General features: G+C 45.4%; 2 protein-coding genes across 2 annotated transcripts; both read right to left on the bottom strand.

Annotated features, from left to right (window-relative positions):
• Positions 1 to 369: 369 nt before the first annotated feature.
• LOC126993014 (protocadherin Fat 1-like) lies at positions 370 to 20,351 on the bottom strand. Its single transcript, XM_050851840.1, has 14 exons — positions 19,716 to 20,351; positions 19,268 to 19,417; positions 18,874 to 19,085; positions 18,591 to 18,772; positions 13,423 to 13,634; positions 12,984 to 13,197; positions 12,196 to 12,390; positions 11,191 to 11,329; positions 8,978 to 9,141; positions 7,922 to 8,130; positions 5,128 to 5,272; positions 3,454 to 3,615; positions 958 to 1,214; positions 370 to 651 (listed from the first exon to the last, which is right to left on the bottom strand). Exons 1-14 carry the CDS (start codon positions 20,349 to 20,351, stop codon positions 370 to 372), a joined length of 3,159 nt encoding a protein of 1,052 aa, XP_050707797.1.
• LOC126993015 (fat-like cadherin-related tumor suppressor homolog) lies at positions 20,331 to 25,980 on the bottom strand. Its single transcript, XM_050851841.1, has 2 exons — positions 25,847 to 25,980; positions 20,331 to 21,158 (listed from the first exon to the last, which is right to left on the bottom strand). The coding sequence occupies exons 1-2, from the start codon at positions 25,902 to 25,904 to the stop codon at positions 20,575 to 20,577; spliced, it is 642 nt and encodes a 213-aa protein (XP_050707798.1). The 5' UTR covers positions 25,905 to 25,980; the 3' UTR covers positions 20,331 to 20,574.
• Positions 25,981 to 27,915: the final 1,935 nt, after the last annotated feature.

Raw genomic sequence — 27,915 nt, 5'->3', positions numbered from 1 at the left:
CAAGTTCGGCCACAGACTCGTCGGCGTCCGTCACGCTGAGCTCCACCACCGCCGTGCCCGTGGCGGTGTCCTCAGGCACTGGCGTCAAACAAAACTAATTTGGCAATGTAGATATATAAAACCTTCACAGCCAATGACATATTACAGAGAAAATCAATTTCCTGTCAATCATTTATCTACAAAACCCGTGTAGTGCCTCACCAGCAGTGACGTAAGTGTCTTTGGTGAACACTGGAGGGTTGTCGTTGTAGTCCTTGACCAGTACAGTGACTCTTGTGCTGGTGGACAGAGGCTTGGGGCCCCCGTCAGTGGCAGTGACGGTGAAGGAGTACTGGGCCATGGTCTCGCGGTCCAGCAGGGCCGCCAGGGTCAGCGTCCCGGTGTGTGGATCAATGTGGCCGAGGCTGTACTGGATCTGAGGAGGGAAGAGCAGAGAGCAGAGCAGACATTTAATAATTTATTCTGGGGAATGTTTTCATGGACTGAAAATAACATGGAGACACAGGCAACATTTACCTGGCCATGGTTTCCTTCATCGTCATCAGTGGCCGTGAGGATGGTGACGGTGGCGCCCACCTCGCTGTTCTCGGCCACCAGGGCTGTGTAGCCGGACTCAGAGAAGCGTGGAGGGCAGTCATTCACGTCCATCACCTGTTGGTCATTCCAGAACAAGACCCAACCAATTCAAAATCCATAAATTAAAATGTCTTTCTTTGACTGTCATTTCAGCCCAAAATCCAAACCGTAATCAACCATAAGGATAAGAGATCAAAACTTCATGCACTCTGCCATCATTCACATCCATCACCTGTTGGTCATGCCAGAGCAAGACCCAATCAGTTCAAGACCAATATATTAAAACGTCTTTCATTGACCCTCATTTCAGCCCATAATCCAAACCCTAATCAACAATACAGACAAGAGACCAAAACTTGCTGCTTCCTGCCATAAACTCACCACCACAGAGATGGTCATGTAGTCCACCGTGGGCGGCGTGGTCAGTGTACGGTTGGTGACGCTGATGCGATGTGTGCGTCGCCGCTCATGGTCCAGGGCCCTGTGCACCACCACCAGGCCAGTGGAGGTCACGGTGAAGGGCCCTGAACTCTCCCCAGACTCCCTCTCCTCACTGGCTGCCTTCATGCCCTCGTCCACCATGATCAGGTACTGCACTGACTGTGGCCCCGCCATCCACAGGGACGTGATCACATTGCCTGCCAACACAAGGCAAGACTTTGAGCATACAGAAGGTGGCTAGCTGGGGCCAGAATGTTATGAGGTGCAGATTGTGATGTGTGTGCTAGTATGTGTTATCTGAGGAAATGAGTGTATGATTTCCCAGTACTGTAATGTGTCTGTGTGTGTATTTACCTATTTGTATTTACTTATTTGTAGTATACATGGCCAGAGCTCAATCTCAGTCAGTCCTGTCTCCCACTCTATATTTGTCCAGAATTTCCTTCATTTTATGGACACTGCTTGCTTCAACAACGTCTTTGCTAAGTCCATTCCATGTATTCACACTCCTGTATGGAAAACTGAACTTCTTTAGGTCTTTCAAACAAGTCCTCTTTCTCAGTTTCTTACTGTGTCCTCTTAGTTGCCTCCTCCTTTCAGTCTCGATTAAATCATTTCTATCCAACACTTCCATTCCACTTTGACCCGGAAATTTAATGCCTACGGAGAGCCAAAGTTGCAGTGAAACTCGAAAAATATTTTTTGTAAATTTTTGTAGTTTTTTATTCTGGAATGAATTTCATTGAATAAAAGTTGTAAAGAATCATCCGCATAATTCAACTGTGAAATCAGATTATTATTTGGACAGACCGTTTAGCTGGAATTCCATGATTCCCAAAAAATTACAACTTCCGCTCCCACTCCTTTGAACTAGATACTGGTCCATCTTGAACATCACGTAAATCAGTGGAGGTGTCAAGACTACGCTCAGTACGCACACTACAAGTAGAAACTAAAAGAAGACCGCCAAAAAAGGACGGCTGAGGGAACAGAATTGCTCTACAGATGCCATGATGTGTAGGCAGGAACTGTAGACTATTTTTTGCACGGAATGGTGGTGGGGGACATCGCAGGAACAAAAGAGGTGCCAGTTAGTCACTCAGCATCGACAGAGACCGATAGTTACACGCACCCTTCAAATTTTGGAAAGCTTCTAACTCTCCAGCGCTGGCGTCATGCTCGTTGCCCATGTCTGATAGAACTATATGATGCCAGCGGCATCATCGTCATTAAGGGGTTAATCAACATCTATTTCTACTTGAAAGTAGGTATACAGTCCCTGAAAGTCAAGATCAAGACCAAGATGGCCCATCGAACGTAGCATCCCCGTGTGATTAGTTCCTTCAGTAGCACAATGAAAGTTACCGCCTGCACACTGTGCAGTGAGTGAATTTACCAACCAACCCTTTTGTTTACCATTTCAAAGTCACAGCTGCTCGGGGTAAGAGCACTGTAATTCTTCACCCAACAGTGGAACACTTTGAACACAGAGATGGGCACAAAGCAACATACGGTATCATAGTCATAATTGTAAGTAAGGTGGCCAAATGTAATACTGCACACACATTCAGTTCAGGGAATTTTTTTTTTTTTTTTTTTTTTTAATATATCTTGCCAAATTATAGGTGTCTTATACGTCGGTGCGTCTTATATGGCAGGAAATACGGTACATATGTTTCTCCAAATATCTTATTTATGTGCTTCTCAGATGTCAGTGTATCTTGTATTATAATTCCTAAGTCTTTTTCTTCCTTCACTGTATCGATGATTGTCCCTCCCATCCTACACACTCCACTTGCTCTATTTTTACTCTTGCCCATTTTCATTGTGTGACAATTCTTTTCATTGAACTTCATTTCCCATTTTTTACTCCATTCATGTATCTCATTGGAATCTTCCTGTAGTTTATTACAATCATCATCTTCATCTCTTATTTTTCTAAGCAGTTTGGCGTCATCTGCGAACATACCCTTGTAACTCTTTACTTTTTCTGGCATATCATCTATAAATATTAAAAACATAATATTCGCTAACACTGACCCTTGTGGAACGTCACTTGTGACCGTTCTCCATTCTGATATCTCACCTTTCAACACGGTTCTCATTTCTTTGTTTGTCAGGTAATTTTTCATCCATAGTCATTTTTCTCCCAATCCTCCTCTATTTTCTAATTTCCACATTAGTCTCTTATCAAATGCCTGTGTGTGTGTGTGTGTGTGTGTGTGTGTGTGTGTGTGTGTGTGTGTGTGCCAAGTGATCTGCATATTGTTTCCTTCCTTGTATTTTCTTAAATAATATGCATTTTACCAGTGACTTTTTAATTTTATCTTATTTTTTTATGTGTGTGTGTGTGTGTGTGTGTGTGTGTGTGTGTGTGTGTGTGTGTGTGTGTGTGTGTGTGTGTGTGTCATATTACTGATAGCTGTGGGTGCTCACCGATGGGGGCGTCCTCCCTGATGAAGAACTGTGCATACTTCCTGGCGCAGTGCGGGGGGTTCTCATGAGGGGGCAGCAGGAAGATGGTGACGGGCACGTCGGAGTGGTGCTGGGGGGAGCCGCTGTCCTCGCCACGGATGAAAAACTGGTACACCTCATTTTCTGTAACATTTGGGAGTTCACTGATACTTATGGAACTAATGGAACAGTCTCTCTGTACACGATAATCACTTGTGCATCCAAACTCACACTTTTTAGAGTAAAGAAAACAGCTCAACAAAAAAGTCAAGAAAAGATACAAAAATTTGGGAGTTCACTGCTACTCATGGAACTAATGGAACAGTCTCTCTATATATGATAATCACTTGTGCATCCAAACTCACACTTTTTAGAGTAAAGGAGACAAAAAAAAAAAAAAAAAAGGTACAAAAATATGAAAGTTTACTGCTATTTGTGGACCTATTTTTTTTTTTTTTTACAGTAGAGAAAGCAGTACAAAAAAAAAAAAAAAAAAAAAAAAAAATTGTGCATTCAAGCTCAATTTTTTTACAGTAAAGCAGACGGCTCAAGATATAAAACTGCTCGCTGTAGTAACTATCCTAACCCAGACACGCTCTGGACCCGCATCAGTAAAGAATATAAAGAAAGCATGCGTAATTTTGGAGAGGTAGATGTAGTACTTGTGCACGAAGATGACACAGCCTGGCGGAGCATTAGCAGACAGCAGGAAGTGTAAGGCGCCTCAGATCAGTATTATACACTTCTGACTCTCACATCAGGTATTTCCAAAGGCTGAGAAAGATTAACCCGGGAAGCAGCGGGGATCATGTTTCTTATTGGTCCCTCTTAGCGAGAAAATTGAGAAAAAATCATCTCTCACACAAACCATTTCATAATGTATATCAATGCATTTGTGATCAGTTTATGTATCATCTATTTTGGGGGGGTTTATATCATGGCACAAATTTGGCCCATCGCTGCTACACGGTAAAACCAGAAATTTGGCCCGTCGCTGCTACCAGGTTAACCCCTTGACTGCAGATTTCCTACCAGAAGACATCACCAAGCTACAGGAATGGAACAAAAAGTGGCTGCTACAATTCAATGAAGAAAAATGTAAAGTCATGCACCTTGGGAGGGGATATCCAGCATACCAATACCACATGGGAAACAAACACTCTACTACCCAAAGGGAGTATATGCTACCAGGCTACCAGTGAAAGCCAAATCCGTGCCAATTGCAGCGGACGGGTTAATTGGATTCTAATGAGTAGCTTTGTAGGTCCAAGTTATAAAAGCTTCATCAATCTACCACTAGTATCCATGGAATCACCTAGGAATCCTACGAAAGCCTAGTCAAGTATGTGAGCTTGGGCACTGAAATGTATAAAAATATGGTCCTTAGGTTGTTGGAATAATTGTTTTGAGGCAGCAGGAAATACTAAATGTTACAAAGGAAACTGATAACACAGAGGAAATGGAGATAGAAAATGAACACGTTAGAGAAATAATAAGACTCAGAAGACTGACATACAAACTGTTACAAAGAAAAATGATGACTGAGAAAATAGAAATGGAAAATGAACATGTTAGGGAAATATTAAGACTCAGGTTCGACTCTGGCGACTCAACTCCGACTCTTCACCTATGGCCGTGAGTAAGTGGATGAATTACCTCGGCTGTGGATGGTCTGTGCCACGGTGACCTCGCCGGTGGTGGGGTTGACCGAGAAGAGCTCCAGCGCCTCAGAACTGTTGGCTTCATACATGCGGTATCTCACTTCACTGTTTGCCCCTTCATCTGCGTCACTGGCCTCGACCTGTGATGGCAAGCATGGAGAAAGTATAACAAATGAGATCTATAGCTGGGTAAGGGTAATCTGGAACCACTGCACGTATTCTCAAACTATTCTTCACTGTTAACTCCATCTGCATCACTGGCCTCTAACTGTGATGGTGAGCATGGAGGAGGTATAACAAACAAGATCTATAAGTAGGTAAGGGTAATCTGAAACCACTGCATGTATTCTCAAACTATTTTTCACTTCCTTCTCTTTCCCCTTCCCTCTCTCCTTCCTCTTTCCTATATTCTCCTCCTTGTAGCCTTGCTTTACTTGACATTTCCTTTACTTCTCCCTGTCTCCCTCTCTTCCCTTTTTTTCTCTTTCCTTTCCCCTCCTTTTGGCTCACAACAAATATTTCCCAAGGCCACGGAGGTGATTGGCTGAGTTCACATGATTGTTTTTCAGTCATGGTGCGAAAGCCTTGTGAATTAAACTATAACTAGACTCATTGGCCTACCCATGGAAATACTAACACAACCTCTACAAAAGCCTTACCAAATACCTATGGGTGTGTAAGCCCAGAAATGCTTGAGAATATGGGCCTAATGCAGCCATACAGTTCCATCGATCAGTTTTCCTGACACTAAGGTTGGTATTCTCAGATGATTCCTTCCCTTACATCGATTTCCAAAGGCCAAAAAGGAGATCAGTCAGGTTCTCATGGGTGTTTCTTTAGATTCATGGTACAGAGGAAGGGTCAGACTACCACCAGGGTCATTAAACTACTCCTGGATATCCCCACAACCCATATGAAAGCCTTGTCAAATATGTGAGCTTGGGTGCCAAAATGTTTAATAATACAGCCTGAAATGGTGGCTTGCAGTCCCTTGTGATACATACATACAGAAACATAGTGTAACAAATCAACACCTTGACTGAAGATTTCCTACAAGACCTCACCAAGCTACAGGAATGGAACAAAAAGTGGCTGCTACAATTCAATGAAGAAAAATGTAAGTCATGCACCATGGGAGGGGAAATCCAGCATACCAATACCACATGGGAAACACTCCACTATCCACCACAGAGGCAGAGAAAGACCTGGGAGTATATGTTATCAGGGTACCAAAAGGCAAAATCCATGCCAATCGCAGCAGACGGGTTAATAATATGGCTCCATTGCAGTCCATTGTGATGCCTACATAGAAACACAGTGCAGCAAATCAAGGTACAGTACAGTTTCACGTAAAACAGTATTATATGGTAGAGTGAAATGGAGTTTAGTGCAGCGGGGGGCAGAATATTGTAGTTATTCTATTTTTTTATTACAGCAAAGGAAGTAGCTCAAGGGCAAAAGATAAATTAAAAAAAAAGTCGGCTAAACACTGACTCTATAAAAGTAGGGGAGTTTTTTCTACAGTAAAGGAAGCAACTCAAGGGCAACAAAAAGAAAGTGTAGAAAAAAGGCCCGCTAATCGCTGCTCCTATAGAAGTGGAGAAGGGTGGCTGAGAGGTCAATATCAAGTGGTAAGAGGACTATGTTCTTATATGAGAAGAAGCAACAGGGCAACAGACAAAAAATATTACACTGACGAGTTTTTTACAGGGAATATGGAGGTTAGAAAAGGAAAAAAAGACCTCACTGCTTGCTGGCCCTAAAATGACACACTAATCACCTCCAGAGAAACATTATAAAAGAAGGAACAGGGCAATAGACAACAAATAGTACACTTACGAGTTTTTTTACAAGGAATACGTAGGTCAGGGAAGAAAAAAAAAAAGACCCTCATTGCCTGCTGGCCCAAAAAACAACAGATTACATAATAAACTTACTGGTTCTTTACAGAGAATAGTAGGTTAGAAAAGAAAAGGCCTCACTGACTACTGGCCCAATAAATAACAGACTAAAAAATAGATCTACTGGTTCTGTTCAGAGAATGGAGACAGCATAACAACCGAAATTACTAGCTAGGTAAGGGTACTAAAAGCCAGGCCTGTATGGACCATATTGGCTATACAGGCAGCGCCACACGTGGCCACTCAGTGAACTGTCAAAGCAGTACTTTCCACAGAACTCAAGTTATGTATTAGTGCGTCTGAGGCTGCCTCCAGGATACAAGGCCTTGGTGCCGCCACCGCTCCAAGCCAACGACTGCACACACTTTCCTCCTACCCGATTTCCTGACTACTATTTGACATGGAGAAAAACTGAAATCGGGTAGGAGTGAAGAGTGTGCAATCATCGGCTGGGGGCGATGGCGGCATCATGGCCGTGTATCCCTGAGACAGCCTCAGACGCACTCTAGTCTATAACTTGAACTCTATGGGAAATTCAGCTTGGAGTTGAGTGGCCACATGTGGCGCTGCCTGTATAGCCAATACAGTCCATTCTTAGACTATTTTGGGTCTCTCAACAAATATTTCCAAAGGCCATAAAGGAAATTAGTTGATTAAGGCGCCATTCACACTGTGCTGACTCTGGGCCATGACAACCCAGCGACTAAGGGCACACAAGGTCTTGGGTGTGAAATGCTGATGTGAAATGGTCGGAAAGAGGTCTAGAAACGATTGTCAGATGCCGAGTCGGCACAGTGTGAAGGGGGCCTAAAAGTCGCTGAGTTGTCATGGCCCAGCGTTGCCACGGTGTGAACGGGGCCTAACTCCTCCCTGCCCAGTGTTCCCCACCTTGAGAATGGTTGTCCTGGGAGCCAAGTCAGTGTTGATGTTCGCCTGATACTCCGGCAACGTGAAGACTGGTGGGTTGTCGTTCTTGTCGCGGACCGTCACACGCACCGCCGTGAAGCTGGCCCGGCCCCCCTCGTCCATCACAGACACCTTGAGGCTGTGCACAGGCAGGGACTCGCGATCCAGAGGTGTCTCAGTGTATAGGTTGCCTGGGAAGGGGTGAAGTTTGTATGGTATAAATTAACAAAGAATGAGGTCCCCTTTTTTTTTTTTCTTACAGGAAAGGAAGCAGCTCAGGGGCATAAAAGTGTAGAAAAAAGCCTGCTAAACGCTGCTCCTAAAAAAAGGATAGAAGTAAAAAATGGCCAAAAGAGATGCCAGTTTCAGGTTATATAGAAAGTTTCTTTAGTAAGGATGCAAATGTGATTTTTCCGAGTCAAGACATATGGTGACTGTTTGGTAATCGTCGGCGTTTTGTTAAGTTTGGGTAAGTTTAGGGTATCTTTCATTCAAAGCCTCACAACTGTATGCTCTAGTGATGTGGTTCCTTGAGGTTTAAAATGTAGTTAAATAAACAAGCTACTGTAATGCTGTCTCAGGGAAAACTTCAGTAAAATATGACTGGAAGAGCATGTTTTCCATCCTTTTTTTTTATCTCCTTAACCTTTTATTGCTACCATTACAGTTACTACTATGACTACAACTACTTTTACTACTCCTACTAATACTATCAACAACAACATTCATACATCAAACCTTCAAATGAAATCTCTTACTGCAGGAACCTAAAATTCAAAAGTATAGTACAAGCAAATTCAAAGGGCCGTATTACTAAACATTTTGTCTCCCAAGTTCACATATTTGACAAGGCTTTCGTAGGAGTTTTGCTCATTTCCAGGGGTAGTTTTATGACCCCGGTGTTAGTTTGACCCTTCTTCTGTACCATGAACCTAAAGAAACACTCATTAGAACCTGATTGATCCCCTCTTTGACCTTTAGGAAAGTTGATGTGAGAAGCGAAAGTGTCTAAGAATACCAACCAATGTCTCTCTCTACCTTCTTTGTCCACGGTGAAGGCTCCCTCTGAAGTCTGGTGCAGGATGGTGTACTGCAGCTTGCCCAGGTCCCAGGCATCAAGGTCCGTGGCCACCAGGTTGATGACTAGCTGGCCAGGAGATGAATTTTCCTCCACGTAAGCTTCATATAGAGTGCGATTAAACCTGAGGAATATAAACAGACACTGAGGTTGTATGATGTATGATAGCTAGTGCAATGTAGTGTGCTCCAATGGTTGATGAGAAGGTTGAGGAGAAGAGTTTCCCTCCATGTAGGCATCTTAAAGAGTGTGATTAAACCCAAGAAGCATTAACAGACACTGAAGTTGTATGGGATCGCTAGATAGGATGTGTAAAAGGTAGTGCGATGTAGTGTGTTCAAATGGTTGATGAGAAGGTTGAGGAGAAGAGTTTTTCTCCATGTAGTCTTCATAGTGTGATTAAACCCGAGGAGGATATACGGACACTGAGGTTGTACGGCACTGCTTGGTGGGATGTGTGGTAGGCAGTGCGATGTAGTGTGTTCCAATGGTTGATGAGGAGGTTAAGGAGAAGAGTCTTCCACCATGTAATATTTGTAAAGAGTGCGATTAAACCTGAGGAGTATAAACAGACACTGAGGTTGTATGGCACTGTTTGGTAGGATGTGTGGTAGGTAGTGCAATGTAGTGTGTTCCAATGGTTGATGAGAAGGTTAAGGAGAAGAGTTTTCCGCCATGTAAGATTTGTAGAGTGCGATTAAACCTGAGTATAAGCAGACACTGAGGTTGTACGGCACTGCTTGGTAGGTAGTGCAATGTAGTGTGTTCCAATGGTTGATGAGAAGGTTGAGAAGAATTTTCCTCCAGGTAAGCTCCGTAGAGAGAGGAGTATAAACAGACAGTGAGGTTGTATGGCACTGTTTGGTAGGAATAGGATATATGATAGGTATTGCGATGTTGTACTATGTTCCAAAGACAGTGCTCATTTCCTGCTATAATGCCTAGGTAAGGTCTGGGTGTTTGTGGCTGACTGGGCTGCTTGAGGACTTTGCTGGCATTGCTTATTATACATGCTGTCTACCTATCAGTGCCTTACAAGGTGAGATGGTGGGAGAACAATATGAAAACTTGAATATAGCTGACTGTCTTGGGCCTCCTTAAAATCTGCCACACTGAGAAGAAGGTATATCCCTTGCTATCTTTTATTACTGTTTTCATATTGACTGCTCTTGTGAAAACTTAAAGGTAACTGACTGCCTTGACTCTTTAAAGGATGCCATATTGATATTTCTCTCACTGTCTTTTATAATTATTTTCATGCTGACTGACTGGTGTGATAACCTTAACCCGTCTGCTGAGATTGGTACGGGTTTGGCCTTCACTGGTAGCCTGGTAACATATACTCCCAGGTCTTTCTCTGCCTCTGTGGTGGATAGTGGAGTGTTCCCATGTGGTATTGGTATGCTGGATATCCCCTCCCAAGGTGCATGACTTAACATTTTTCTTCATTGAATTGTAGCAGCCACTTTGTGTTCCATTCCTGTAGCTTAGTGATGTCTTCTGGTAGGAAATCCGCAGTCAAGGGGTTAAGATAATTGAGTGTTTTAAACCTCTTTGGACTCTGCCACAGTGATATTTCCCTTGCTGTCCTTTATCAATGCTTTCATGCCAACTGACTGGTGTGAAAACCTTAAGATAAAAGACTTTCGGTTGACCTTTTTGACTGTCTCATATATCGTAAAAAAGATGACGTTAATGTTAGCGGCTTCATAAATTGCCATCACAGCCTCAAAAACTGCCATCACAGCCTTAAACACGGCCATCACAGCCTTAAACACGGCCATCACAGCCTTAAACACGGCCATCACAGCCTTAAACACGGCCATCACAGCCTTAAACACGGCCATCACAGCCTTAAACACGGCCATCACACTCAAACACAGCCATCACAGCCTTAAACACGCCATCACAGCCTTAAACACGGCCATCACAGCCTTAAACACGGCCATCACAGCCTTAAACACGGCCATCACAGCCTTAAACACGGCCATCACAGCCTTAAACACGGCCATCACAGCCTTAAACACGGCCATCACAGCCTTAAACACGGCCATCACAGCCTTAAACACGGCCATCACACTCAAACACGGCCATCACAGCCTTAAACACGCCATCACAGCCTTAAACACGGCCATCACAGCATTTGTACCCAAAGACCATACTAAAAGGTTACCTCGGCGCGTGGTGGTTGGAGGCCAGCCCCGAGACGTGCAGGCCGGTGAAGGCCGCGTGCACCCCGTCACTCACAGACAGGTTCAGGGTGAGGGAGGCCACGTCCTTGAGCTTGTGTGGGGCCGTCACCGTCAACACACCTGGGGAAAAAGATCCACCTTTCAATAGTTAAAATTCACCATTCTCAAGCCAACACATTCCATCGCCTCTTCCTGCACCACTCTGGTCACTGCAGGAGCAAACAATCGTGCCTTCAACCCTTCATCAAAACAACGGCTTTTCTTTCCAACACGTATCCCTGAAAATGTCAAAAAAATTTCCTCCAAACTTCAAGCTTCCTTAACCCTTAAATGACAGGTATTGTTTTCACTAAATGGTCCCTGGATACGGGTAAAAACAGCTGCTATTTTGTTGTTTATTCACATTGTATGAAGCGTCTTAACTCCCTGAAGACAGCGGTGAAATCCAAATTGCGATACGTTGTGTAATAGTCACGCTGGAGCACTTGCTGGGCTAGAGTGCAGCACAGATAATGAAATTACACCATCACTCTCTAGGTCACTCTCACTACTGCATGCTTTCACTATTTTTATTTATTTACATCTTATAGTGCAATTAAGTACAAGTATGTTGATGAGCGGGCAACGGCCTGCCTGTCACTACTCACAATGTTTTCGTCACTGTTATCCTTGTACTCAGAATGATCTTCACTCTCTATCCTGTCCTGTGTTTCCCAGTGTTTTCTTATCTTACGGTTCCAGGGCTGCTCAGTGAGGGCTAATGATTTTATTTCAAATATACGAGGGTCAGATAATTATGCTGGCAGACACCTCGGCAAGTCACAGAACCCGCCAAATTTGATCTAAACATTCAAATTAGTGGCGCGAAAGAGTCTGATTAAATGAATGATGGCCGTCTGTGCGGACCGAGCCGGGTTTGATTAAATAAACGATGGCCATTGTTGAAGGTTTAAGTCTAGTCATCTGTACGCGTACATGAACCTTACCAGTCAGCTGATCCATTTTGAAGATGGCGTCTCGGTCTCCCGAGTGAATGGCATAACTGAGCGGCGTGACCTGACCAGCGTCTGGGTCAGTGGCAGACACCGAGGTGACCACATGGCCGGGCTGGGCCTCGGCCGACACGAGGCAGGAGTAGCTGTCCTGGCGCCATGCTGGAGGGTTGTCGTTGAAGTCCACAACTGTAGGCAAAGAAAACATCTGGCCAGGCTTAACAAAACACGACTATAGGGTCGGTGTGGTCTGAGGCTTCCACCCTTCACATCAACTATTTCCAAAGGCCAAAATGGAGCTAAGTCGGTTTCCTAGGAGTGTTTTTTCAGGTTCGAGGTACAGAAAAAGGGTCGACTATTATCGGGGTCATAAAACTACCCATGGAAATAACCACAACTCCTATGCAAGCCTAGTCAAACATGAGCGCTTGGGTGCTGCAATGTTTAAGAATATGACCCTAGATATACTGTAGTTACTGTTGTCCACTTGTTCTGCCCCCTCCTTCGTGCGTGTCCTGCCCAGAGTTGGCAGGATGTTAATCAAATATTTATAATCGAAAAAAGTGGTTTTCTATATTCATATTTTTTCTATTACTTAATTTACTGTCTGGATGCATACCAAGGTTGAGAACCCACTCTAAAAACCAGCTGGTGTGGGAATATACCTTCTTTGTCAGCCATAACGTTCAGTACCTCAAGCATATGGAAACTTCATGCATACAACTTGCCTTTGGCCCAACTAGTCTGGCTATATAAGTGTTTACTGTCTACATGTAATTTACCGTCAATAACCACTGTGGCGGTGGAGGAGAGCTGGGGTATGCCTGAGTCCGTGGCCAGCACAGTCAGCACGTGTTGAGCCTCAGTCTCTGCATCCAGCTCCTTGGTGAGTGTGACGGCACCGTCCAGGGCACGCACCTCAAAGCTGCCACACTCCATGACACACGAGTAGCGCACTGAACCGCCCGGCCCCGTGTCCACGTCACTTGCCGAGACCTGTACAAGGCAGAGGGTGAAGGTGTCTTGACAATGCAAAAATAATTCAAACTTTTGATTTTTCGATCAGCTTATCAAACTTATGCATAAGATCCATTTTTGATTGATTAACAATGAAATGTTACTAGGCAGTGAATGGGAATCAATATTTATGAAAGAGTTTATGGTCAAATTTTCATATTAAAAAAAGTGGAAAAACCTGTAATATTTGCTGAAGTAATTTACCTGCAGCACCACGTGGCCTGGTGATGCAGCCTCCGACACGTCTCCCTTGAAGACGGAACGGCTGAACTCCGGCGGGTTGTCATTGACGTCCGTGACTGCGACTGTGACGTGGGTGTCCGTGTGGCCCCCGGTGAAGGGGTCCCGCGCCCGCACCGTCAGGTTGTGGCTGGCGGAGGCCTCGTAGTCCAGCAGGGCAGTGGTCTGGACGACGCCTGGACACAGGGCGACACCATTACCTTTGTGTGCTAAGACCAGTGAGGGAAGCAGTGCTGGACCAGTAAATGCCAACATACTCAGACTAAACACCTCACCAGTACCATATAAAAACTGTTTTATATAACAAGGTTCATGCAAGTGCATGGAGGGAAAAATGAAAAAAATGTGTTGGCAGGGATAATGAATAATGCAAACACACACACACACACACACACACACACACACACACATACACATACACACATACACATACACATACACACACACACACACACACACACACACACACACACACACACACACACACACATCTTATGAACATCATGAGAAATGTCTCTGTACATGTTTTCTAGTGATAAGTTGTCAAGGCAGGCGGGGAAACAGAAGGCAGCAACCACTTCATGTACTTATGATCAACAAAACTGGCAGACATTCATTAAGTGTCATGTCAAAGTGTTAATGGTTCAATAATGTATCCAGAGTGCATAAGAACATAAGAACATAAGAACGTAAGGAGTCTGCAAGAGGCCGGTTGGCCTATACAAGGCAGCTCCTGTACACTCAACCCCACCTTACCTCACCATCCATTGCTTTATCTAACCTCTTCTTGAATGTATCTATGGTATTGGCACCCACAACATGGCTCCCAAGCCTGTTCCATTCGTCCACCACTCTATTAGTGAACCAATTCTTGCCTATGTCTTTGTTGAATCTGAATTTGTCTAACTTAAAACCATTGCCACGCGTCCTATATGGCTCTTTTACTTTCAAAATCCTATTGACATCCCCTTTATTAAAGCCCTTCATCCATTTATAGACTTCGATCAAGTCTCCTCGCAACCTTCGCCTTTCTAGAGAGTGTAGATTTAAATGCTTCAGCCTGTCTTCATAAGGCAAGTTTCTCTTCCCCTGAATCATCTTTGTCATCCTCCTATGAACAGATTCTAACATCTTGATATCCATTCTATAGTAGGGGGACCAGAACTGAACTGCATAATCGAGATGAGGTCTAACTAGTGCTAAGTAAAGTTTGAGGATGACTTCAGCTAGCGCTCCTATTGCTTACGCTCCTTGAGATGAAACCCAGTACTCTGTTGGCCCGATTTTTAGCCTGAATGCATTGAGCCCTAGGACGGAGGTCTGCGCTCTAGTCTAGGATAATTCCTGACCGCCAGATGACGGCTCTAGTCGCACTCCGCGTTGTAAACTTGTAGAAATAGCATCCGTGCGCTCGTGTCATGTTTTCAGCACTACAGTGTGAGTTCTTTGTGCTTTAACAATGTCCCCCAGAAAGATGGTTAAAAGGCACGGTGCTGCAAAGAAAACAGGAACGGTGGCTACTATGCTCGCAACAGGAATGGAGGGCGAGCTTCGGCATATTGCATGCCCTCCTGGACGTGACAGACTCCCGTTCACACTCCATCTCGGACGATACGTCGGGTTAGCTTCACGTTGGTGGTCGCAAAGTCACTTACAACAAGTCAAGTCACTCTGCCTTCAAAACTGCGACCAGTACGCGCAGGGGCGGTTTGGGGCGGAGCAGCGGGATGACGTCACTTGATTCCAAATACCCGCCAGTTCACGAGTGACTAAAATTGCGGCCGGGTATGCACTTTGGATGTGCATGTTTGCCTTCTTTCACCGCGCGTTCAGGCAAGTCACTGATGAAAATATATGCCTTTTTATTATGCTATGCGTGACTGTAAATCCAATGCCTACAAACGGTGGTGTGGGGTGTGAGGGGGGCGGGGGGGATGTTGAAGTGTTTGATTTAAATTAGTCCGCCTTCCTTCGTTTTCTCTAAATCCTATATTCTACATTCTCTGGTTTGGCACCAAGCAGCGTCACGCATAAGCCACGCCTCTGCCGTGTCTCCTCCCACAAAGCTGCGTATGACTTGACTTAATATGAGTGACTTTGGGTGGTCGAACGTAGTTCCGGTGCCTCGAGAATAGGGAGACTGCGGCTACTAAACCCCCGGGCGAAGCCTACCCCTCGGGCGTAGCTAGCGGTTGCAGGAGTCTCCGTAACAACCGTAACACATTGATTTGTGTTCCATATTATTAATCATCGCTATTTTTTAGAAAAAATTACTTAATTCTGTTAAAAAATGACATGTAAAATGATTATATAAATATTTTTTTGAGATATGGGATGCATTAAGGGATTTACATTAATTCAATGGGGAAATTCGTTTTGGTTTACGAGCGTTTCGGTGTGTGAACAATATTCCGGAACGAATTAAACTCGTAAACCGAGGTTATATATATATATATATATATATATATATATATATATATATATATATATATATATATATATATATATATATATATATATATATATATATATATATATATGGTCATGTGGTGCAAAGTCGTCAATAACACATTGTTCGGTGGCATCAAGGCACTTGGTGGCAGAAGGCATTACATGGAGGGCTTGGAAACTATAATTTCTGCATCTTGTTTTATATATATATATATATATATATATATATATATATATATATATATATATATATATATATATATATATATATATATATATATATATATATATATATATATATATATATATATATATATATATATATATATATATATATATATATATATATATATATATATATATATATATATATATATATATATATATATATATATATATAAGCAGGGTGGGTGGAGCAAACGCTTGTGCGGCAAACAAGCGTCTGGGTGCCTGAAACACAGGCAGGTAAGCTGAGGAGTTTCTGATTGCAAGGGTTTGCACTTCATGGCGGGAACACATCAACCAGGAACATGATCAGGCATGTTTAGGACACACACTGCATCTAAATGAATCATAATCACTGATATTACAAGGCAACGATGAAGCACAAATGTGTAGCATGAAAGGAATCTCTCTCTCTCTCTCTCTCTCTCTCTCTCTCTCTCTCTCTCTCTCTCTCTCACTGTCTCTCTCTCTCTCTCTCTCTCTCTCTCTCTCTATCTCTCTCTCTCTCTCTCTCTCTCTCTCTCTCTCTCTCTCTCTCTCTCTCTCTCTCTCTCTCTCTCTCTCACCTTTTATTTGGTTATTATCAAATGTTCCTCCTACTGATGACAATTTTTTTCTGTTCCTTAAATTATCCACATATTGGTGTTTAACTATTCCTCCAGAAATACGCGGTCATGCTTTATAAGGCTTCTCGTGCAGTAATTTCTGAAAATTATGTACAAAGAAAAATTAAATCCATCCACCTCAAACATCCACCTCAGGCCCTTTAAACATAAGCCTGTGCTCCGCCCCTGGCCCGGCACACGACTCAGAGCTGTCACAGTGCCCGGGAGGAAGGCTTCATCATAAATATTTACACTGAACAAGTAGGCCAAAACGGGAAGATAAAACAAATACTTACATTCAAGATCCACTGCATTGCCACCTGGGAAAGCAGACAAACCTTTCATGAAGCAAAGTACGGAGGTTCAGGGATGACAAAGAGATACATTTTTTTTTCATGATGTCTGAGTAAGGACAAGCAGGTGGGTGAAGGGAAGATGCAAGAGTAATGGACATGTTACAGGAGGGAGGCAGTTGGGTGGTTTGTGTGTACTTAGATCTGGACGAGGCATTAGACAAAATACTACCACAAGACTAATATGAAAGCAGGAGAATATATAAGGACTGACAGGGAGAATAGCAGAGTAGACAAAAGACTTTCTGAGAGACCGACAGATGAGGAAAGTAATCTACGACAATATGTCAGGGTGGAGGGAAGGAATAAGTGGAGTTTCCCAGGGCACAGTGCTGGCACCCATTGTGTTAAGGACATGGTGGAAGGGATGGGCAGATATACAAGCCTGTTTGCGATGATACAAAGATCACAAAATAAATGGAAGCTGAGGATTGTAAAAGTCCGCAGGGTGATCATGACAGGATTTATCAGAGGAACCAGGAGTAGACGGTGAAATTTAATGAAGTTATTGGAAATGGGTGACTGTACTGAAAGGCTGCCATGGGATTACTCAATGAGAACTGACAATAAAAAAAAGGAGGAGGAGAAAGGCATGGAATAATTTGTCACCTGAAAGAAAGTTTGGAAAGTTTCGTTTAGTCGGCGCAACATCTGCATGCGGTCATATGCCGGAGAGAGACAGAAGGGGAAGGAATTATAGGAGAAAGGAACAGATCCCAGGAGACGGGACACAACCCCCGATTAATACCTGGTACCCATTCACTGCTGGGTGGACAGGGGCGTAGGGTATCGGAAACGCCGCCCAAATTTTTCCATTCTGCCCGGGAATCGAACCCAAGCTCTCTCGGTTGTGAGCCGAGTGTGCTAACCACTGCACCACGAGGCCCCCTGTCACCTGAAAGACACATTAACGAGAGACAGCCTTGGGAGCAGCTGAAAACACTAGACTGGCATTTCACTACACAGACTAAGAGATGATGAAGAAACTAAGCTGATCAGGTTGGAACATGTGGCAGTAGTACGGTCCCCACATAAAAATAAACATATAAACAAAAACAACAACAACAACAACAAAAAAAACAGCAATCAAGTTTGTCCCTTTCCCATGGAGGAGGAAGAAAGCTTCTGTCAGTGGCAGATAATTTTGCAAGGTCACAGTTATTAGCAGCTGGGAAACTCGTGTTACTGGTTGCACTACTCATTGACACTCATGTTAAGGCCAATCACAATGAAGTGCTCCAAGGTATGGTGGAACAACTATGATTTATAAGAGTTAGCAAGTGTCCAACAGTTCTCACTCTGGACGGCTGGCACGCCGGGCCTCCCTCTGCCTCTCACCTTACCTACACACCTCTCAAGCTCATGTGTTAGTAAGATTTCAGTGGTGGTGTAACTCTAAGATCAACAAGGCATGTGTCATCACTAATACTGGTGTGCTCTGGGCAAGGTGAGCCACTGCCACTAAAGGCCTTGCTGCTGCCTGCCATGGTGCCCCCACCTGTGGAATAGTCGAGGCCGAACAGCTCCTCAGTGTTGCCGGCCACAATGGTGTACATGATGGGCTCCCCGGAAGGGCTAGCGGCCTCCACCCTTACAACGGGCGTGCCCTTGGCGGCGTTCTCTGGCACGGCTGCCTCGTACCGTGCGGCGGTGAACATTGGCCCTTCAGAAGACACCACCCTGGGGACCCGTGACGGGCAGGTTAACATCTTCAACACAAGAAGAACCCTGAGGCTAACAGGCCTGACCCAAGGCAAGGTGGTCCTGGCTGCGTGACTCACCTTATGAGGACATGGGCCTGTGAGCTGAGGGGAGGCTTTCCCCCGTCGTAGGCAGCAACGGTGAGGCTGTAGGTCTTGTCGGCCGCCATCAGGGTCTGCTTCAGGGAAATTTCACCCGTCTTCTTATTCACGGCGAAGAGCTCACCGCTGCCTCGCACCAGCTCGTAGCGGACACTTCCGAACTCCCCAGAGTCAGCGTCTATTGCCTGCACCTGAAGACACAAGGGAAAGGGCTTGGTAATAGGACCATCTCATAATCAACAATTACATAACTTTGGGAGTCACTGCAAAGGTTCACTGCTTGATCATGGAGGAACCTACTACTTTATGGAGAGCACAAGTTATGCCCGGCATGTGTCTGACAAAAAAGATCTGCTTGGGCTCTTATGCTCACCTTAGTGACCACGTGGCTGCGCGGAGACACGGTGGACACCAGGGCGTGGAAGGGCTGGTTGAGGAACACCGGCTCGTTGTCATTCACGTCCATCACCGCCACGTGGACCAGCACATGGGCCACGTTTGCTGTGCCCTCAATGTCCTGCGCCTGAACCACAAGAGGATGAACAGCAGTAAGACAAAAGCAAATACAAGTAGATGCAACAGAGGTCTGAGGGCCAATGCATAAGATGAATGGGGATAATAATCAATGTCCTCTGAGCCAAACAAGTTTCATGTTATTTAAGGTCCCATGCTGCAAGTCTTAAAATTTGCTGATTTCCAGGTAAGGATTTATGATTAGTAAAAAACAAAAGATGATGATATTATAGTACACTGAGTCTTGGTAATAACAGTCCAGTACAAGAACACTGAGGTCATAATAATTGCGCTGGCCCCGGACTCACCTCCACCACCAGCGTGTAGTGGTCCTCTGCCTCCCGGTCAAAGGACTTGCCGGTGGTCTTGATGACGCCAGCGGTCGGGTGGATTTCAAATTTAATGTTTGAGTTGAGAATTGAGTAGCGGACGTGATGGTTGAGCGGCTGACCCTTCACTCCCAGGGCAGCAACATTCATCTCCTTAGTGGAGTTCTCAATGACGTTGGCCCAGTACTGGTCCTGAGTGAAGACCAGAGTAGACAGCGGCGCTTCATCAATTATAATCTCTGCTGTTGCCGTGGACGAGGCGGCCCCGTCGCTGGCCTGGAGGGTGAGGTTGTACTGAGGCTTGAGGCTGTACTGGTCCTGGACCTTGACACACTTGCTCACGTTGTCAAACACAAAGTTTTCTCTGTCGTCACCGGCAGCGATGGAATATGAAATATCGGTGATATCATTCACATCCACGTGGTGGCGTGGCTGCTCCTCCCGGCCCAGGCAGAACACCCTCACACCAGGGTAGGTTGGCAGGTAGAGGACGGCTGAGTAGTGGGTCTTGGGGAAGGCCATTGGGGCAGCCTTCACCTCCCTCACCGTGATGAAGACTGGCCACGTGCTGCGGGACACCCCGGCCTGGGGGAGGGTTAGGGGGCGCGTCACCATGGCAGAACACCAGTGCTGAAACCCACTTTTTTGTGTGCTGCCTGTAGCGCTCTTTACCGAAGTCGCTGAAGTGACGGTTGATTGAAGATCAGGACAGCATGTGGGTAATATCTTATCTGAGGCTGTGTTTATAAGGAGTGGCAGAAATGCTTCAGATAATATCGACATTAGTGGTGAAAAGAGAAGTCAAGTTTCCCTAGACTAGATATTCTAGATTCACAGACTATGAATTGCCTTTTTTTGGTAATGGCTTGACGTCTAGGCCTATACACATTTCTCTGGGCCAAACTACTCTGTCTGGATCTAGATCGCTGAGTACCTGTGATTTCTCCCCCTGAAAAGAATATCCTCCTTGTAATGAACATTTGTTGAGTGTTTTCCTCGCGTACCAGGCGGGGCAGGGAGTCACCAGGTTGTACCAGGAGGTGGTTTCGTAGTCCAGGGGCGTGGCCACGCTGACCACCCCCGAGGCGGGGCTGATGACGAAGGCGCTGTGTTCATTCCCGCCCGTCAGCGAGTAGTGGAGGGCCGACGGTGAGGACGCCGTGACGCGCGCCAGGGCCGTGCCCACCGCCGCCCACTCCCCGACCTCCTCCACGTGCGGCTTATTGCCCTGCCAGGAGGGCGGCGAGCTCTGCGAGGCGGTCACCATGACCCGGACCGGCACCGAGGCGGCGCGGGCCTGCGCGGCGTGGTCCGTGGCCCGCACCAGCAGCAGGTACTCCGGGGGCTGGGCCTCGGCCAGGGTTCGGGTGAGGCTGATCACGCCGAGGGCAGTGTCAATGTTGAAGATTCCTCCAGCATTACCTGAGGGACAGGGAAAAGCAACGAATAACCCCGAGTGCAGGGAAACAAACAAACACATAGGACCAATTACGGTTAGCAGTATCTACCTCATCATGTCTTCACTCATTTGGTAATCTGTCGCTCACGAGGTGGGCAAAACTTTTGAGGACACTGAACAGCCAAGCTCCTGTTTCTGTCTTCAGAATCAGTACATCGCTCTTCCTCACCCGCTCACCCAAACCACCTGTCTACCTTGAGCAGCTCACCCAAACATGTCTCGGCAGCACTCATCCACACCTTCCACTATCACGCACTTACTGTTACCATAATACCTACTCCATTTTCCTTCAACTGTTTCGCGCAGCTTCCTCGAATACAACTTTAAGTACATCATTCACACTTCGCCATTCGTACCTTCCAATATGAAGCACTCGTTCACCATTTAACTCATTATTCTCTCAACGTTTCCATGCAGGTTTCCCTAAAACAACTAAATTTTTCTCTCTTTCCTCGCATATCAACCATTCCATTTACACTCAAAACGGCACTCAATCATTCCTGTTCCCTGCTACATTCAACACGATGGGCCGCAGACGCTTCCCTGCTCATTAGAATTAGACTGATCTCCCTTCTGGATAGTGTTGATGAGGCGAAAGTGTCGTAGAAGATCAACCTTTGACGCATGCTGGTTAGGGTAAATGCCCCTATCAGCACTCTTTATGCGCGGGAAGTTAATTTCTAATACAAAAACTCAGCATTTAGTCGTTAATCGCACTTCACCGCAGAGTGGGCAGGGCATTTAGCCGGAGACGCTGCCCCGCCGGGTTTGGGCTCCCTCCCGCAGCGGAAGCAAAGTGTCCAGAAAAATAGAGCTCAGTGCAGGGTGAAGTATATAAGTGTACGCAGTGAAGTAACCAAGAGTGCGTCGGGAAGTATCTAAGGTTGGTGTTATAAGACACTTTCGCTTCTCACATCAACTATTTCTGAAGGTCAAAGAGGGGATCAATTGGGTTCTATTGAGTGTTTTCTAAAGTTCACGGCACAGATGAAGGGTCAAACTACCACCAGGGCCATTAAACTACCCCTGGAAATGTCCTAAACTCATACGAAAGCCTTGTCAAATATGTGTACTTGGGCGACGAAATGTTTTAAAATATAACCCGAAGTGTCAAGAAGTACCAAGGAGGACCTAAGCAGCGAAACAAAGCGGAACAGCTCAAAAGAAGAAGGTAACAGGCAAGGTGGCTCGTTACTGCGGTGCTCATTCCCGGCGAAGCTTCAGTCTGCCCAAACCTACTCGTACGCGCTGAACACACTCCCTTGGCATATTCTTCGCCGACATTGCAGACAGCCTATTACTGTAGTTTTATTCTTACTCTCACCCCCTACGAACTGAATCACATACGATTTAGATCAACGAGGGAAAAAAAAAAACTCTTGTTAAACCAGAGACTTGAACATCACTTACCCGACACATCCTTGAGTCATCCAGTGAGTACCAATAACTTCTGCAAAGGTTACGCCACTATTACATCTATCTTCAAGCTCACAAGGGATCCATATAAACTATTGTCCTTCCTGAAGTGATTGCTGCGCCCATCTACCACACACAAAGCCATATTAACCCCAAAAAATCGAGATACTACACGGGCACTCTCCCTCTCCACGGCCACAAGCAGACTCCTCTCAAGTTCTCAATAGGGGTGGGCAGGTACCGGTACCAGTACCGGTACTGACGGTACCAGCTATACGTTACGGTACCGGTACCAGACTGCTCGGTACCGGTATCGATACAGACCAGTCGCTCATGATGCCCCTCATTTCTTCCTCGCACGAGTGAGAGGCTGAGACGGGGTGCCTGAGTGGATATCTCGGTGATATGGATATTCTCTCTCTCTCTCTCTCTCTCTCTCTCTCTCTCTCTCTCTCTCTCTCTCTCTCTCTCTCTCTCTCTCTCTCTCTCTCTCTCTCTCTCTCTCTCTCTCTCTCTCTCTCTCTCTCTCTCTCTCTCTCTCTCTCTCTGAATGAAGTAAATATTATTCTTTTCGATAAAGAAATAAGCATATATAGTTATTATGGATGGAATCATAGTTTAATAACAATAACAGTATATATATATATATATATATATATATATATATATATATATATATATATATATATATATATATATATATATATATATATATATATATATATATATATATATATGCAAACCTTTAAAAAAAAAATCGGATATGAAGAATTATCTAAGAGATAAGTTAATAACATACTGGAGGCGGGCGGGAGGATGGAAACAAGGCAGGACAAAATGGCGGGAAGACGGACATGCAGCGACTCGCACAGCCAGGCCCACAACTCCACAGCCAAGCATGGCGGGCAGGCGTGTCACTATAAGCGCCGGCATTGGGAATTCAACCGGTACTATAGTCTGTTCACTTAAAGGCGGTGTCACATTAGCACTTTTTCCGTCGATTAATGCGATTTCCGTCGATTTTTCATCGTTCCGCATGAACTTATCGCATGAATTTGTCAGACGATCAGGATCGTTTCCGCCTGCAAATTTCCGCCTTTGTTTACATTTCCAAGACCAAGACCGAGACTTTCCACGTGGCTTCAACCTGTCTCAAACGCTCTCCTGCAGTGACAGCCTTCCTCATCCTGGTGTCATTTCTGGCAATAAGAGGTGTCACTAACTCCAGAAGTCTGTGGTACTGGCTTTTGTCCAACCTGATCCAATTCTTCAGAGTCTCATGATCCTCTAAACTCAGCTCTTTTAACAGCCTGTGGTACACACTTTCTCTTTCCCGACGAGCCAACCATGAGCGCATCCATGCACGCTTTTTGGCTTGTTTAGCTCGTCTAAGTCTCACAATACACAGTATTAGGTTCAGAGCAGCGTATCTTTGCCGCAGCGTGGACTCCATGTTTGTTTACACTCCTTGGTCTGTGCCGACGGAAAGTTTCAGACGAAACACAGTTTGTGTGTGACAGGCTGCAGCCAAGATATCGACGATTTTCAGAAAAACGACGGAAAAAGTTGACGGAAAAAGTGCTAGTGTGACACCGCCTTAAGCTAGATTCCTGGCGCCTAGGCAGGTTAGTAAGCTTGCAGCTGATTGGCTGCTCCGCTCTCCCGCTAACACTCATGTCGGACCACATCTTGCATGCTCGAGTGAGACATGTTTCTTTATTATATGCCATAGCTCACCTCATATACGAGCTAGCCAGTTTTTTTTGACACCATCAGACTCAGCAGTGACTGTAGAATCAAGATGTATTTTAAAAACTCGACAAAACAAATACGAAAATGGTATTACGATGAGTTGAACCGTGAAGATGTTAAAAAAATGTTTATAACATGTTTTACTTATACTCACTGTTTTCAACAGTTGTTCATTGACTGCAGAAATATATTATTACATTACGTAGGAAAATTTCTCGTGAACACGATAGTGTGATCAGAATGCAGTTAAAGCTCTACGTATTGAAAACACAGAGTTATTTATAGCAACATTTCACTCGCCCCAACCATCACGGCGCTCGAGACACCCTGTATGATGATGTTAAAAAAATGAGTGTCGCGCGCCATGATGGCTGGGGCGAGTACATGTTGCTATAAATGGCATATACTCAGCCACCGCGTGTAGAGGGATAGGTGTGAAGGGGAAGGAAGGGAAGGAGGAACAGCAAGGAATGGTGGGAGGGAGATGTAGGGTCGATGGTGGTCACTGGTTGGTTGCAGTTACCCGGACCTTTCACACTGGGGTAACCAGTGGCGGTCACCGGTGACGGCCACCGGTGGCCTCGTGTGAAAGAGGCCTAATTCCATCAAACAGTGGCCCGCATTACAAGTCAAACCCTGGTTTCGGGTCGCTACAAAGGTCGGTTTAGGGGCCGTACTACAAGTCCAATCCGAGAAGTTTCGGGTCCCTACAAAGCTCGGGATGAATAACTCTGTAGGGACCCGAAACCTCTCGGGTTTGACATGTAATATGGCCTAGTATCTCAAAAAATAGTGATGCGAAAATAATTCCTTGGGTTGAATATTCTCAGCACCTCTAAGGTAACGTATAAAGGTCATTTTCAACTCGCAGAACACTATGAAGACGTAAAGTGATAAATATCCTTTTGTTAGTCACCCTCGGAGATGGGGTACGATATCCTGCCGCTGTTCTGCACTTAAGGGTTAGAATGAACGCCCAGAGGAACGCTCAAAGGTACGATATCGTGTCATTTTTCTGTATTTATGGGTTAGAATGAACGCCTAGTGGAACGCCCAAAGGTACGATATCCTGCCGCTGTTCTGCACTTAAGGGTTAGAATGAACGCCCAGAGGAACGCTCAAAGGTACGATATCGTGTCATTTTTCTGTATTTATGGGTTAGAATGAACGCCTAGTGGAACGCCCAAAGGTACGATATCCTGCCGCTGTTCTGTATTATGGGTTAGAATGAACGCCTGTCAGTCCCTTGAAAAGCTCACCCTTAAGATGAAGTACGATATCCTGCCGTTTTTTTTTTTTTCACGGCAAGGGAGGCAGCTCAGGGCTAAAAATCAAAATCAGCAACAAAAACAAAATCAGCAAGAAAAAGGCCGCTAAACGCTGCTCCGGCAAAGAAAAAAAAGAACGAGAGGCCAAAGAGAGTTCAAGTCTGGGAGGAGAGTCTCGATGGCCGCCTCACTCTCACTCACCCGCCCACACTCACCCTCGAAGATGGAGTAGGATATCCTGCCGTTGTCGCCCTTGTCGTGGTCCAGCGCCATCACCCGCACCACCGCCGTGCCCGCCGCGGCCCCCACGCTCACCTGGGGCAAGGAAGCGGCGACCAGTGAGGGGCAGAGGCGGAGGGACAGGCGAGGGGGTGGTGTGTAAGGTGAATAAGCTGCTACTACTACTGCTACTACTGCTACTACTACTACTGCTACTACTACTACTACTACTGCTGCTGCTACTACTACTACAAGTACATAAATGATACCTCCACCCATGTTTATTTTCCCGTCACATAATCATGGAGGGCTCCATAACAGGAGGTCATTAGCCCCAACTCTGTCCGCTAATGACTGTGGCATCCAACCATATCACTAATACTACCTGACACTAAATCACCTATCATCTATTACGTCTAGATCCCCCTTTCCTTCCCTACTCAAGTCACTCCCGACCCACCCTAATGTCACTCTCCACCACTGTGGCTTCATAGTCCATATTGGAGATGGTGGTGGGTTGGGCCAAGTGTCTGGTGCCCCTGAGACATAGGATGGCCGACCTGAGCTGGGAGAACGAGAGGCAACACCTCATCCAGGCGACAACGTGACTCCTTGGCTGATGCTTCTTTTCTGAGATTAGTTCCGCGAGGCGTGCGTAGAAGCATTGGGCCCTGGGACCCATCCCGCCGGATGTGGTGAAGACGAGAGGGGTGAAGCTGCCCTGATCAACATGTTGGATTCTTTCACCGTATGCCCTTGTCTTCTCCTGCTCGTTCCTGTGGTGGGCGGCTTGCAGGGGCAGCTCAAGGTGACAGGCAGCCATCGGGTCGAATATGCGGATGTCCATGAACGCCCGCTGTCCGCGCACCCAGAATCCGCAGGCACTTACATCAACCCGTGCCTCCTGTGAGGTATTGGCTGTCCTGTACCGAAGGTGTTCGCCGTCCAGGGGAAGCAGTGCCGGCTCGGTAGTGACGTCTTGGCATACCTCCCCGAGCATGCTGGCTGTCAGATCCCTCACTTCATCGTGTCGAATACAGACGAAGCCTCCTTTTTTACATGTCATGGTGTGGGTGACATCATTTGGTGATCCACATGCACAGAGATCAGGCACTACTACAAGTACTACTACTACTACTACTACTACTACTACTACTACTACTACTACTACTACTACTACTACTACTACTACTACTACTACTACTACTACTACTACTACTACTACTACTACTACTACTACTACTACTACTACTACTACTACTACTACTACTACTACTACTACTACTACTACTACTACAAGTACTACTACTACTACTACTACTACTACTACTACTACTACTACTACTACTACTACTACTACTACTACTACTACTACTACTACTACTACTACTACTACTACTACTACTACTACTACTACTACTACTACTACTACTACTACTACTACTACTACTACTACTACTACTACTACTACTACTACTACTACTGCTGCTGCTACTGCTACTACTACTACTACTACTACTACTACTACTACTACTACTACTACTACTACTACTACTACTACTACTACTACGGGCCTCCATCTATTAGAGTTGCGTTGTGAGCGGTATATTTTCTCATATCCTTTCACAAAGCAATTCATTGGCCCCACCCCGCCAATGACTGTGGCCGACAACCATCTTTATTTAATATTACAAACCTTACTAAACATTTTATTTTTAAGCTAACAGAGCTTGTGGTTGATACGACTATCAACCACCGTCGCCTCAAAGTCCAGGTCAGCAATGCGGGTGGTTTTGGGTGCAGGTGACCTGGTTCCTCTCTGGCAGACCAAGGCTGACCTCAGGAGGGAGAAGGACAGCCTGCATCTCATCCAGGCGACCACACTGCTTCTTGGCTGTTGTTTCTTATCCGCCAGTGTTTCGGCGAGTGTTGCGTAGAAGCTCTGCGCCCTTGGTCCCATCCCTCCTGCCGTCGTGAATACTACCGGGGTGAAGGAGCCCTGGTCCACATTCTGTATTCTTTCTTCATATGCTCTGTTCTTCTCTTGTTCGTTTCTTCTGTGGGC

The sequence above is a fragment of the Eriocheir sinensis genome, unplaced genomic scaffold (assembly GCF_024679095.1).
Source record: "Eriocheir sinensis breed Jianghai 21 unplaced genomic scaffold, ASM2467909v1 Scaffold543, whole genome shotgun sequence".
In the NCBI taxonomy this organism is placed as follows: Eukaryota; Metazoa; Arthropoda; class Malacostraca; order Decapoda; family Varunidae; genus Eriocheir; species Eriocheir sinensis.
The sequence above is the reverse complement of the archived record's forward strand: the minus strand, read 5'-3'. Positions and strand labels throughout refer to the sequence as shown.

Excerpts from the sequence above, each read along its gene's own strand:
- LOC126993014 (XM_050851840.1), bottom strand. The coding sequence starts at position 20,351 with ATGGTGACGCGCCCCCTAACCCTCCCCCAGGCCGGGGTGTCCCGCAGC. Across the intron at positions 11,330-12,195 it reads CAAAATGGATCAGCTGACTG|GTGTGTTGACGGTGACGGCC; the intron begins GTAAGGTTCATG and ends CTTTTTCCCCAG. Across the intron at positions 9,142-11,190 it reads TCCAACCACCACGCGCCGAG|GTTTAATCGCACTCTATATG; the intron begins GTAACCTTTTAG and ends TATATTCCTCAG.
- LOC126993015 (XM_050851841.1), bottom strand. The coding sequence starts at position 25,904 with ATGGCGCTGGACCACGACAAGGGCGACAACGGCAGGATATCCTACTCC. Across the intron at positions 21,159-25,846 it reads ATCCTACTCCATCTTCGAGG|GTAATGCTGGAGGAATCTTC; the intron begins GTGAGTGTGGGC and ends CCTGTCCCTCAG.